Genomic DNA, 13,693 nt, shown 5'->3' on the forward strand with positions numbered 1-13,693 from the left:
AATGTAATTAAAGAAAGTTGAAATGGATGATCACTAAGGTCCTTCCCTCTCTCCAATTCTATGTCATGACACTGGCACTAAATAACAATGGTCAGCAGGCAAGAGAGCCTCAACATCCCTCCCCAGATAGAGACGTAGAAAAGCAAACTGGGTGAAGGGAAAGGGCTGCACAGCCGGTGCTGGAGTTGACTCGCTACCACTAAGCTATTTATCCTATCTGAGCCTCAGTTTCCTCATGTGTAAAACAGAGTAATAACGACATCTATACCTCTTCGGGTGAGGATTCCAGAAGATTCCATGTAAAGTGCTTAGCACCATACCTGGGCCATAAATACGCATTCAACAAATGTTTCCCTACATTATAGTTGTTATTGATATGGTTAGTGGCAGCAGTAATATCATCACTGTTCTCTTTTTGTTTTTTGATTTTTGGTTTTTGTTTTTTTTTGAGACAGAGCCTCACTCTGTCGCCAGGCTAGGGTGAAGTGGCGCAATCTCAGCTCACTGCAACCTCCGCCTCCCTGGATCAAGTGATTCTCCTGCCTCAGCCTCCTGAGTAGCTGGGACTACAGGCACCCACCACCATGCCCAGCTAATTTTTGTATTTTTAGTAGAGACAAGGTCTCACCATGTTGGCCAGGATGGTCTCGATCTCTTTACCTCTTTAGTGTTAGATTTTTATACAGTTTAATTTAGTGCAGGTACAACTAAAAAGCAATGCCTGAGAACTGACCTAAATAGACCAGAGCCTGCAAGATCTGCAACCCAATCCTTACACTCAAAGTACTTAGAAAGTGTGACTAGGTCAAAGGCAAGAACATAAAGGACTATAATTAAAAAGCATAATGGAAAACATCCACTGAAATACAGAACTGTCAAAGTCAGGAATAGTGGCATCCAATTTGAGAACAGAAAATGGAGTGGAACAGGCACATCATAAGGATATTTACACATTTTATATTAAATATACAATACTTTATACTTGAGCAGCAGTTATATTTGCCTTCTCATGCATAACATAAGTAGGACAGGTATTTCATGAGTATTTAACAAATAAAGGAAATAAAGCTTAGAGAATCTAAGTAATTTGCCCCAGGTCACAGAGTAAATACACAGCAGAGAAGGTTTTGAGGCAAGGTATCCTCTTTGCCAGCCCAGCATTCTGGTCCCTACACTTTGTTAATTCAGAGGACATTCACAGCCCTAAAAGAAAGTGCTGGACTCATTCCAGACCAAGTCTGCAATATTTGACCACGGAGAGAATGGACCTGGTGGAGAAGCACCTTTGTTCTAGAGAATGCCATGCCTACAGGGTAACTGTGCTGTGGGCCTCCCAGATTCAGTAGGTGCTAGAATAACCACACACCTGCTCAACTCTGAATACTCTGAATATCTGTACTAATGATGCATAGTCATCTAATCCATAATTTATACCTGTTTAGAAACTGGAGAGCTGGGCAGACCTGGTCATTGTGAAGCACAGCCAAAAAGCTTTTCTTTAAATATAAGTTAGTTTCCAAATCCTAAATGCCAAGTGATGCCAGAAGAATAACTAAAAAGTGAGGGTATCAAGACAGATTCTAAATGGAATCCCATATTTATCATGGATTATCTGTGTCTGTGGGATAGTGTCCATATCCTCATGTCAAGTTGGGATAGCCTTTGTATCTCGTGAAAATAAGATTTTTTTTTTTTATTTTTTAGGTTTTTCAATCACATTTGACAAGATTTAACTGAGTAGCTATGCCACTTCAAGAAGCAGTTCCTCCGCTTTTGCTTCTTTTTCCCTACTCAGGCACAAGATCTTCAAGGATAAATTAGCATTTTCTAATTTGTAAAGCACACACCAAATAGTCAATGCTGTTTATTGGCTGGCCAAGAACTGATCTACAAAGTCCATTATAAACCTTTGTTGCTGCCACAGTTGTCATTGTTGTTGAGTAATGGTCCTCATCACTACTCTAAAAACTGGATTAAATACTCATTTCAAAGCAGAGTTCTGAGAACACCACATTCCTATCCCAAGATGTGTAACCAATTGTGGTTGGGAGGGGATTAAACTCCACCATCTCCGGAGTTACTTCAACCTTTCAACCTCTGACTCTACTGTCCTCATATGAACTTTCACCTAACAAGAGTACTGGCATGGTATCTGCTCAAAAAGAATTAAAATTTAAAAACAAAGGCCGGCCTGGAAGCCACGGTAGCCTCTTTTGGCAAAAATATCATGAGAGAGGTCAAGCAAACTGTTGAGTTAAATAAGATGACATTTTTAAAGCCAAATTTGAGGTTCCACAAGGAAACTCCCTATCTCCAAGAAGCATAAACTCCCTTAACATGCCAATCTTCATGAACTAAGTAAAAATGGTCACAGCTCTATGGCTGCGATGGCTCCATCATTTTTCTTTCCAAGTGAACTACTTTTTAAAAGATACCATGCAAACCCAGAAAAACCAAGCGCAAATTTAAGAATGTATTTTCTTGAAACAACATTACCAAAGCACAAAACATATACAGGGCAATAAAGCACTGCTTTAAAAAAAAAAAAAAAAGAAAGAAGACAAATGTCAAGTGCTGGTTGAAATAATGAAAAAATTAATATTAAGGAAGGATAACCAAAGTGTTTGAGATGCTAACGTTTCAAATCACTGATAAAAGGCAAGAAGTCAAAAGGTAAAGTAACAGAGGGCAGAATTAAGGCCAAGGGTGAGAGAAACAGGAAAAGAAATGTCAGTATGAAATGGAAGACATCTAGCAATCAGGGCAGCCCAACAAGGAGGTGGTCATCTCGGCCAGCAGTGTGTTCCACCTTGACAGGTGGGAAAGCTACAAAGGGTGGGGTGGGATGGGAGGACACAAAGGCAGTCCAGGCATCAGGCATTGGATGAGGGATCAGGAGCAATCCCCTGGCTTCTCAGGTCTCTTCTAACCCTAAGATTTTCTAGCAAAGAGTAACCAGCACATATCCACAGCATCACGTACAAAATGAACACTTGATTCAGGATACTAATAAGGTCTCTTACCTCCTGAAGCTGAGATTCTTTCTTTTTGGAAGACAAATTCAAGTGTTTTTCTAAGATGCCACAATACTTTTCTGTCTCTTTGTCATACTTCTTTTTGGCTTCCTGGCAAAAAAAGAGAAGAGAAAAAGAAAAAGAGTAACACGTTGCAGGAATAAAAGCAGCCTCCATCTCTCAAGATCCTTCTGCTCAGAACACAGATGATGACTCAGCTCCTACTTTTCAGGTAATGCCCATTAAATCCTGCAGCCACCCATCAACAGCCCGCTGGGTATGAGTGTCTAGCAGAGAGGCACCAACCAGTACAAGACCAGAAATGAGGTAAATACGAATATCTAATGGCGGCAAAGCCAAGATTCCCCCTCTAAGAACTTTGTGAAACAGAAATTTCTACTTTCTAACTCACAAGGATATTCAAGTCCAGAAGGCGGCCAGGGTTGGGGGCTGGGGGGCAGCAGCAGTGGGGGTACCTATGAAGCTAACACCAAGGAAGGAAGATCTCCTTACAGCTTGAGTGAGACAAGTCTAGACTAAGGCTGGATCCAGCCTTAATACTGTCCAAAAAAACACTTCTTGGTATGTAAACCTAAATATCTCTTGACACTTAATATCACATGCAGGTCTTTAAGCTGAGGAATAATTCAAAACAACAATATTATCTTCACACAAATTTGTTTACTGCGGCACCATTTATGCTAGCAAAAGAAAAATAAAAGCAGCAGCAGCCACACAACTTCCAAGGATAGCGTTTGGTATAATTAAAGTACGGAACATCCAATAAGCATAACTAGTCATTGGAAAACTAGAGAGAAAAGTAAAACAGCATTATATAAACTTGCTGCATCCCACATAGAGTGTGTCTACCTATGGACAAAGATGAGGTGGGAATTTACTTACATGCAAATACCTGAGTTATGGTAATGGGGTAACAGTTATTTTTCTCTTCTCTTTAAGAAATTATTAGCCGTATTATTGTCTTCAAAATGAAAAATAATTACCATAATTAATCCCTGTTCCCCACCACTGAATCATTGGGTCACTGTGGTTCTATTTCTATCTCCCATTTGACAGATAAGAAAACTTGGATCCAAAGAGGTGAACTTGTAAAAAGTCACGGAGAGTGACAGAGCTGGGATTGGAGCCCAGGACAATGTGCCTCCAAAGCTCATGTTCTCCACCACAGCTGAGACAGATTGTCACAGGCAGTCTGCCTTCCTTCCACATTCCAACGGGGAGAGCAGGCAAGGAAGCTGGAAGAAGGCTGGCACTGGGCTGATAAACAGGATCAAATTTACTAACTGGGTACATTATTCCTGCTTTTGACTCATGTGGAACCTGAACCCACAGGGATGTTTTTCTGCAAGTCCAAAGCCTAGAAGAGAAAAAATATTTTCTGGCCAAATAAGCTCAGACATACCTCTTTATTCCTTTAACAAATTTATAATCAGCAACCACTCCGTGTAAGGCTCTACTTTAGGCACCAGAAATACAAGATAAAAATGGTCCCAATCCTCATGGTAGAAATGTTCTAGTAGGAGAACCATGATTAACCAGTAAACAAATAATTAGCATAATTATAGACTGCTGCAAGTGCTACAAAGGAAACAAACAGGGCGCGGTCACAGAGATTCTTTAGATAGGGCACCCAGGAAAGGCATCATTTGGGGAAGGGAGATGTGAGCTGAGACCTACCTGTTAAATACAGAAGGAGCACAGTAGAGCCTTCTAGAGCAGAACCATCAAGTGCAAATGCCCTGGGGCAGGACACTCTGAGCCAAGAAGCCATCACCCGGAGCCTGACAAGCTCCGCCATGTCAGAATACCACTCATCTGGTACATGCTCACAGAGTGGGCAGAATAACCATATATCCATTTTAGCTCACATATACTCATTTCTATGAATCTGAGTTTTGCTTAAAAGACTGCTCACATAAAAGAACAATTAAACATTGAGCAGCAAATGAAGAAAAAGCCTGAGGACACATTACTCCTTCAAATTTGAGGAGGGTACAGGCAAGAGACTTGACTCAAGCAATTCTTTTCCATTAGTGAAACCAGCAACTTTGAACTGGGGCTCCAACTCCAAATGCTACTCACATGTATCCGCTCCCACCAGCCTTATCAGCAACCCCAAAAAGAGAATCCTGGTCCCAGACAGTCCAGCTGGCCAGAGGTGAGAAAAGGCCAGGGAACATGAGTCACTGGCATTCTGGGACATTCTGGCAACTTGTGCCTCCACATTCCATGTTTCAGAGGACACCCAAAGTTAGAGAAAAAAATAAGGAGAAAGGGAAGCCGTTTCTGTCCTTAGAAAACAGCAATAAGACCTCTGCTGCAAAAAAGTACTACAGCTTAGATAATGTTCTTAGGATGGGACAGTATGTCCATCACTCAGGACACAAGATGGTTTTCACCTTCCAGAGAGTCTACTGTGGGGTAATTAAGTCAAGGATTGAGTTAGAATCCTAAAATTTATTCCCAACTCAATATGGACTGGCTAGAAACAAATCACCATCCCTCTCCAGGACTCAATTTCCTCAACTATAAATAGAGGATGATTAGATAATTGCTCGGGTTTCTTCTTTCAGCTCAAGGACCATATAACAAAATAAAAATAAGAACACCCCCTCCTCAAAGGATTTCTAGGGTTAAATGAAATAAACCACATATAGTGCTTGGCAGGGTGCCTGCCACATGGAAAGTGCTCAATAAATGTCAGCAATGGTGGTGACAGTGGTGAGCTCATCACCTAAACCTGCCTCCTTCTTATCAAGAACACACCTGCTTTCCACGTCCCGTGTGCCATGAAGGTAACCCTCCCAAGAACCTACTACAATTGGAAATCAGACATTTATTTGTATCTTTTTGTCTAATGTCTTTCACCCCAGCTACTTCATGAGCACAGCAACCACGCCTGCCTTGTTCTCCACCAAATATCAGGGCACAGAACAGTGCTGGCACAGAGCAGGCTCTCACATATTTTTTAAACAAATGAACTGTGTGTATCTAATATAATCACTAACATTGAACGACTACATGACCAACCTTGTTCTCGTGTTCAGGTAGCTATACGCTAGACACCGTTTTAAGCATTTGACAGGAGTTCACTCATTTCTTCTTCATAATAACTCTATGAGGCAAGTTTTATTATTACCCCCATTTTAGAGATCAGGAAACAGGCGTGAAGAGGTTTAGTAACCTCCCCAAGTCTACATGCAAATGGCAGAAGTGAGATTTGGATTCAGACAGTCTAGCTGTAGACCCACTCTCTACGCTACTCTCTTATGTCTGTTATACTTATTCTAAATGAGTCCAGCATTCCAAACGTACCTCTGATACAGGAAAAAATAATTTCCTCAAACTTGGAAATAGAAACTTAGGGCCATGGTTATGTCAAGCACCAGGGGTCATGCCCTACTCCAGAGTAGCACATTAGCATAAGAATGCCCAAGAATCTTCCTCCCTGGCAGCCTTCACACGGTGCACTCTGCAACAGGCTGTTATGGCAACCGAAGCAGCACCAGAGAGTGGAGGAGGAGGAAAAAGTAATTTTAGCATGGCACAGATAGAGTTCAGAACCTCCACTTGGCCAATACCAGAACCAGCTGAAGAGCACTTGCTGGCTCTGAGATGTTCTTGAGACTGCTCCCTGGGTCGCCTAGAAGTGGATCTGTTGTTTGCTTGTTTGTTTTCTCTTAAATTTACATAATATTATGATATAAATGTATGTGTGTGTGGAGTGATGCAAAGGAGGACATGCCAGGAGGAAAAAATGACAAATGGGGAGGGATGAGAAATCACCCAAATGTCATCACAATTCTTCTTTAGTGATCATCCAAAAGTTATTTAATAATCAATAGTTATTCATGGTTTAATGAATAGGAGAATAGAATATGCATGAGGGGAAACATGCTTTGGTGAGTGACTATTTAAATTCTTTTATTCTAATACGTCACCTATACCACCACCACACCCCCACCCCCTGCCCCGGGGGAGAGTAGCTCCTTCTGTCATTAAGATCACTGGTATTAAGCCCAAAGGGAGCTCACTCAGACTCTTGCCTCACCTACTTGGTAACCATGGTAACCCTCAAGCCAGTGAGAGAAGAGGCCAGAGAGGGAAGCATCTGTGCTCAGGAGAAGTAACTACTGAAAAGATGACTCAACAGACAGGTCTGCTCTGCCTCAGTCTCCAAGCTCTGCATAACCCCCGGAAGCCACTGCCAAGCATGTTCAAGAGTGGGGAGGCACAGGCCCCAAGGCCACCAAGAGGAGGCCTGCAGGCGGGGCCTGCACTGCCAGGAACTGAGGGAGCATTTGCTCACGGCTTATTATCTGCCATCACTGGACTGGTTCACAGTCTGTATGAATTCTTAGTGGAATAAGACTTCGTGCAAATTATACATTCCTTAATCTCTGATACAACACCAGTGAGCTCCCACTTCCTCATAAATGTGTAAACTAAAATTAGTAGAAAATACTCTAAAACTGGGAGAAAGTCTTTGCCACAGTCCCTCTTTCAAACTGTGATCAACCATCTCTCTGAAAGACCCTGACTAAACATCATCTTTTGCAGGCCCTAATCATATCTATTTCCAGAAAGCAGATGCACTTAGGGGCGTATGTGTTGTAGGGGTGAGGAATACCTCATTTTGCAACTAAGCAAAATCCACACAAAGTAAGAGGGTGGTGTTGCCCAAAAGCCCCTGCAGGTGGCGTAAGAGACCGCAGCTGAATTGACTCACAGTTCCAGAAAAACAGGAAGAAAATGTTGGAAATCTTTTTGCTTTCATTGATTCCAACGAAAACATCTTCTCTGCAGGTAGCCTCTAACACTCTACTGAAGGTCAAACCAGCTAGAGTTTCCTAGTGATTTTTTTTTTGGACATGGAGTCTTGCTCTGTTGCCCAGGCTGGAGTCAGTGGCGTGATCTCGGCTCACTGCAACCTCCACCTCCTGGGTTCAAGCGATTGTCCTGCCTCAGCCTCCCGAGTAGCTGGGAACTACAGGCACCCGCCACCATGCCCAGCTACTTTTTCTATTTTAGTAGAGACGGGGTTTCACCATATTGGCCAGGCTGGTCTCGAACTCCTGACCTCGTGATCCACCCGCCTCAGCCTCCCAAAGTGCTGGGATTACAGGTGTGAGCCACAGGGCAAAGGAGCCCTGGAGAATCCACCTTTTAAAAAGGAACAGGATTCCCTTTGCAGTCTCTCAAGAACACATTAGAATTAGTCAAGCTTAGGCTACAGTCCCTCCAGGTCAGTGATAACAAATGGTGATCTCTGGGTTGAAGCAGGCCTGCAGATGTCGTTTTTTGACCTGCACAATGTGTAATATATACTTTAAAATTATTTGCCAACAAGAACTTTCACATAATTTTTCAGTTTGTCTGGAAACATTTAAAGAATCAGCAAGGGAGGGCCCATTTCCAGACCCAACAAAAATCAGCTAAACCTAAGTACCAGCTGCCTCCCTTTAAAGAAAGTCCCTGTACCCACAGGGCACAAATTTGTAACCCCTGCTTAGGCTGCAAGTCCTAGACCTCCACAAAATACAATTCCATGAAAACAAACATATTGTCCAATAAAGGCAATTGTCTAAGCACACAGCTATCTATTATAATAACACAAACGAGGTGTGGTTTCTACCTTTGGATGATTTATGAACAAGCACAAAACAATTAGATAACAAAATACCAGAATGGCTCCTCCGCGGTTGATGGCTCATATGGTCGTACTTCAGTCACCCATAAAGAACTGATGAGTTGGGCTCTATAGAGTTCTCTGCCTAAGATTTTCTGAAGAAGGTGGGCTTCGATTTTCCGAAGACATTTCTAAAGACATTTTTTAAAGAAGGTGTTGTGTTTTCCAGACCTCTCACCCTAAAATCCAGACCAAAGTTTGCAAAATTCTCACCTTGGCAGCCCCGATCTGTTCCTTTCGAAACTTCTCCAAGGGAGTGATGAGCACCTCGCTGGCATTCTCAATCTGGTGAAGAACAACAGAGTAGGGGAAAGAAGACACAAAAGCAGTATCGGTAAAGAATTACAGCAGCTCCAGCATGAGATGCCTCCCCATGTCTTAAAATAAAATTTGGGGAGGCAGTGTCGTACATGTCAACTGTTTACAACCTTTGAACTAATAGCATGTCAAATCAAAACTGTCATCATTTCAAAACATGATAATCTTCCTCCCATGCATGATTAATATTGATTCTTTAAAAGTAAAAACGAGGAACTCTAAAACTGTAAGCTGGTGAAAGAGTGGGGTCTAAGTTACAAGCTTCAGGTGACATTTTCTTGCAAATATTCATTTACCCAAGTTATAGGTAAAGTAGATCAACACTGAGTCTAGGTTAAAAACAAACAAACAAACAAAAAAACACCTCTGGACATCTGATGGCGTAAAAACCTTCCAAGCCTGATTTTGTGTTGCTCTACCAAGACAGGACTGGACTAGAGTCAGGACACCTGTGCCTCCTGACTACTGGCTGCCTCTCAACTTCATCTCACAGGGCTCACCCCTCAGGTCCTGCATTCCAACCTACCGGCACTCCAAAGCACCTCAAACACACCAAATTCGTCCCACCTCAGGGCCATAGCATTTCGCTATTCTTTCAGATACTGTGTTCCCAAACCCTTACAGGGACAGCTCCTTCATGTAACTAAGGTTTCAGCTTAAAGGTCACCTCTTTAGGGAGGCCTTCCCTGACTACCAACATAACTCAACTTCCCTCCCCTACCAAGTGTGTTCTTGTTCACCACTACACACTATACATTTATACACACACACACATGCACGCATACATACATACACACACACCCACACACACACACACACACACAATCAGTATCTTGTAAAGGCTCACTTTGCCACCACTATCCCCAAAACAAAGAAGAGTGCTGAGACAAAGCAGCACTCAAACATTTTTGAATGACTGAATGAATGAATGGATTAATTCTTGATTGGCTGCCAACTGTGTGACCATGGGCAAAACATTTAACCTCTCTGGGCTCTAATTTCGTCATCTGCAAAACGAGTGGGCAGAATTGTCCAGCTCTAAGATTCTATGGTCTTTTCTAAGGCAGTACAATATTTTACAGTTTTTCCTTTTAAGTCATTCATTTATCACTCTTTGCTCAACTAATTATTCCAGGAATCTCGCTGCAACAAAGCATTATTTTTCCTAAACCACATGCATGTCCACTGCAATGAAACTAACCGGGTAAATGCCAGAAGTCACAGATGGACACAGTAAAGAACTAACTGAACAATGTAAGGGGACAGAAAAAGTCAAGTCTCCAAATTTATTCCCATTTGCCTTTTTCTCAATTTGGAGATCACTTATTTCAGAAGAGTGAAATTTAAGACTAGAGTGTTGTGGTGTTAATTTGTTTGATTTTGTGATTTTTATTGTTATTTGATGTTACTTAATCAGTTCACTGAAGTCTTCTCCACAAACCATCTGCAAGTCTCTGAAGCTTACACAGGTGTGCCAAGCCCCTAAAGTCAATGATTCTCAACCTTAACTACACAGTAGAATCACCTGGAAAGCTTTTCAAATCCCTATGTTTAGGCTACACTCCAACTAACTCAGAATCTCTGGACTTAGTCCCAGACATCAGTATTTTTCAAACTCCCCAAGTTATTCCAGTGGACATACATGATTCAGAATGCAGTCATAAGTAGTCGCTTATAATACGAAAGTGCTCAACTGCTCACCTGGGAATCAGGACACCCAAGTCCTTCTCCCAGCCATACTACTACTTGCTATCAGCCTTAATAAGACCTGTTTTCTCATCTGTCAAATGAGCAATTGCAGATGGTGAGGAATAAGGTCCCACTTAGTCTAAGATTCTACAACTGTGTAACATCCACTTGGTTCCAACACTGCCTGATGTTGGGGACATGGAAGCCCACTCTCTGCCCTTGAGGAACCCATATTTACTACAGGGCACAGACTGGTACAATGTTTATCAGGACACAATGTGGTAAACACAGGATCAGAAGCATGAACTGGATGTTAAGAAAATACCAAGGGTAGCCATATAACCCAGGAAGTCAGGAAAGGCTGCCCAGAGAAGGTGTGGCTTTGCTTGCTGAGCTTAACTGAACTGATGGAGTTGTCACAGGGCAAGGAGGTAGAGAAGGGGCTTGCAATGGCCAGATACTCAGATGCAGACAGTAGAAACTCAATTCCCTGACATTAATAATAAAATTGCAGAGGCAAGCTGAAAAGTATAATCCAGTCATTGTTCCCTTACCACAGGCCATAGCAATCTGCAGGGTATTCATGGTGATTTGCTTACCACACCCCCACCCCCAAATACTAACTCAGCCAAGAATCAGACTCAAAAGAATCATTTCCCTTTCTTAGGCACCAGCACGTGCACAAACACACAAGCTTTCCCTTGCTTCCACCCACCACCAACCCCCACTGCTGCCGCCACCACCCTTCTGATTCTGGTTCAGGCACCAGCAGTGAGCAATCAAGAGAAACTGGTCTTTCCGTAGGGCAGAAGGTAAGAGGCTTCTACTCTGTTTGGAGTTTTAAAGAAATCCTCCTTTTTTTTTTTTTTTTTTGACACAGGGTCTTGCTCTGTTGCCCAGGCTGGAGTGCAATGGTGCAATCACAGATCACTGCAGCCTTGACCTCCCTGGCACAAGCGATCCTCCTACCTCCTCCCAAGTAGCTGGGACTACAAGCATACGCCACAATGCCAGGCTTCTTAAAAAAAAAAAATTGTTGAGATGGGGTCTTACTATGTTGCCTCCAGACTGGTCTTGAACTCCTAGGCTCAAGCGATCCTCTCACCTCAGCATCCCAAGGTGCTGGGATTACAGGCATGAGCCACCACACCTGGCCCCCACATTTTTAAACATTTTTTAATATAATGCAGACTTGGGTTTGAACCCAGACTGTATCACTTATTAACTGTGTGATCTGTGACAAGTTACTTAACCTCTGTAAACCTCAACATCTTCATCTGAAAAATGGCGACAATATAGATACCACTTCCCAGAGTCATCATGAGGGTTAAAATAGAAAATGCATCTTGGTGAATAGTGTTCAAACTACCAACTGTTAGCATGGGAAGAAAAGAAAATGTTGATTGATGCAATATTTCCTAGGACTTTGGAGCATCGCTGCCTGAAGACACATCCCCCTAGCGGAAAATCAGTGTACAGGCAGCAGGGGACTTCAAGTCAGCAGGGGACTTCATTCCTCATATCTTAGGGATATGGAGGAAAATGCAAAGTAACTTCCTGTAGATGTGGAATCTCTTATCTGCTAATGCTGAACTATATCAGAATAAATTATAGGCAGGGTGGCTCATGCCTGTAATCCCAGCACTTTGAGAGGCAAGGCAGGAGGATCACTTAAGGTTTGGAGTTCGAGATCAGCCTGGGTAACACAGCAAGACCTCGTCCCTACAAAAAGCAAAAATAAATTAGCTAGGCACAGTGGTGCACACCTATAGTCCTAGCTACCCAGGAGGCTGAAGCAGGAGGATGGCTTGAGCCTAGGAGTTTGAAGCTGCAGTGAGCTATGATGGCACCACTGCACTCCAGCCTGGGTGACAGAGTAAGCCCCTCTCTGTCTCCCAGAACAATAAATTCTAGTACAAAAGATATCTCTTAAGAACCTGGAGATCAACATTTGACTCTTAAATGTGGACAATGCCTCTCTTTGAAGAGCTTTTTTATAGTTACCTTCATTACAAAGTACCTGTTTACTGGGTCCCTCCTACCTGGCAGGCACTGTGTTGGGTGCTTAAAAATGAAGAGCAAAGTGATCCTGCCCTCAAAGAGCTCTTGATCAGGTTCAATAAGATGGGGGAGGGGCAGAGTGGGGCACCTTCTTTCCCATTCTGCTGGTAGAGAATCCGAGGCCCAAAAAAGTGAAATAATTCAAAAGATCCACCCTTAAGTCATACACCTTATGAAAAGACCTTAAAATGAATCTTCAGAAGGACATCATTTAACTATGTTGTTCTAAAGTCATCCACCAGAGTAATCCTTTAATATTTACAAAAGCCTTCAAACTCTACAAAGATGAAGCTTGCTGAAGGGCTCAAAACATTCAAATGGCAGAGTCTGGATTTGAATCTAGTTCTTCTGATAACCAATCCCTTGCTCCCTCAACATGAATATACTATCTGGGACCAAGAGTAGCCCAGCCCTACTCACCATCCGGATCCGTTCATCTTCAAGATTCCTGAGGACAGTGGCAAACTCCTGCAAAGACCTTGCTGGAAAACAGAAAGGGGCCATGAGGTAGAAGGAGTGTCATGGGCCTTGGGGAGCCTTTGCAGCTCTGGCTATTATGTTATGGATTTTAATTCCTTGGCACATACAGATGCCTAAAGTCAATTGCTTCCCAAGGCTTCCTTCATCTTTTTAATCATTAACCATTAAGGATGACCCAGAAATGCAGGTTAATTCCACCTGGCACTCTAGCTAGGGAATGATTTCTTCAAGGAAAAGATCTGCCTGTTCCTGAGAGTACCCAGGACGGGTGAGATGCTGGCAGGCTTCCAGGCGCCGGGCTGGAAGGGGCAGAGTTCCGCTTAGGAGTTGAAGGATTTCCTGTCCGGATTCGACCTCCTCAACCTTGGTCGTGGCGTTGCGTCAGAACCCAGCCTTTTCTTTGGCACCAGAGCTAAACAAA

The 13,693-nt window shown here is 42.8% G+C and overlaps 1 protein-coding gene across 16 annotated transcripts in view; it reads right to left on the bottom strand.

Moving 5' to 3' along the window:
- ARHGAP26 (Rho GTPase activating protein 26) overlaps positions 1-13,693 on the bottom strand; it is a 473,272-nt gene that overhangs the window by 351,362 nt on the left and 108,217 nt on the right. For all 16 annotated transcript variants that reach the window (XR_010121689.1, XM_055285812.2, XM_055285818.2 and 13 more), the window contains exons 3-5: positions 13,213-13,274; positions 8,938-9,009; positions 3,024-3,125 (exon numbers count right to left, since the gene is read on the bottom strand). Coding sequence is in view for 15 of the 16 variants with exons in the window: in XM_055285812.2 (XP_055141787.1) it covers positions 3,024-3,125; positions 8,938-9,009; positions 13,213-13,274 (236 nt within the window). In the remaining variant the exon portion in view is untranslated. The remainder of the gene's footprint in view (positions 1-3,023; positions 3,126-8,937; positions 9,010-13,212; positions 13,275-13,693) is intronic.

The sequence above is a fragment of the Symphalangus syndactylus genome, chromosome 7, assembly GCF_028878055.3.
Source record: "Symphalangus syndactylus isolate Jambi chromosome 7, NHGRI_mSymSyn1-v2.1_pri, whole genome shotgun sequence".
NCBI classification, from domain to species: domain Eukaryota; kingdom Metazoa; phylum Chordata; class Mammalia; order Primates; family Hylobatidae; genus Symphalangus; species Symphalangus syndactylus.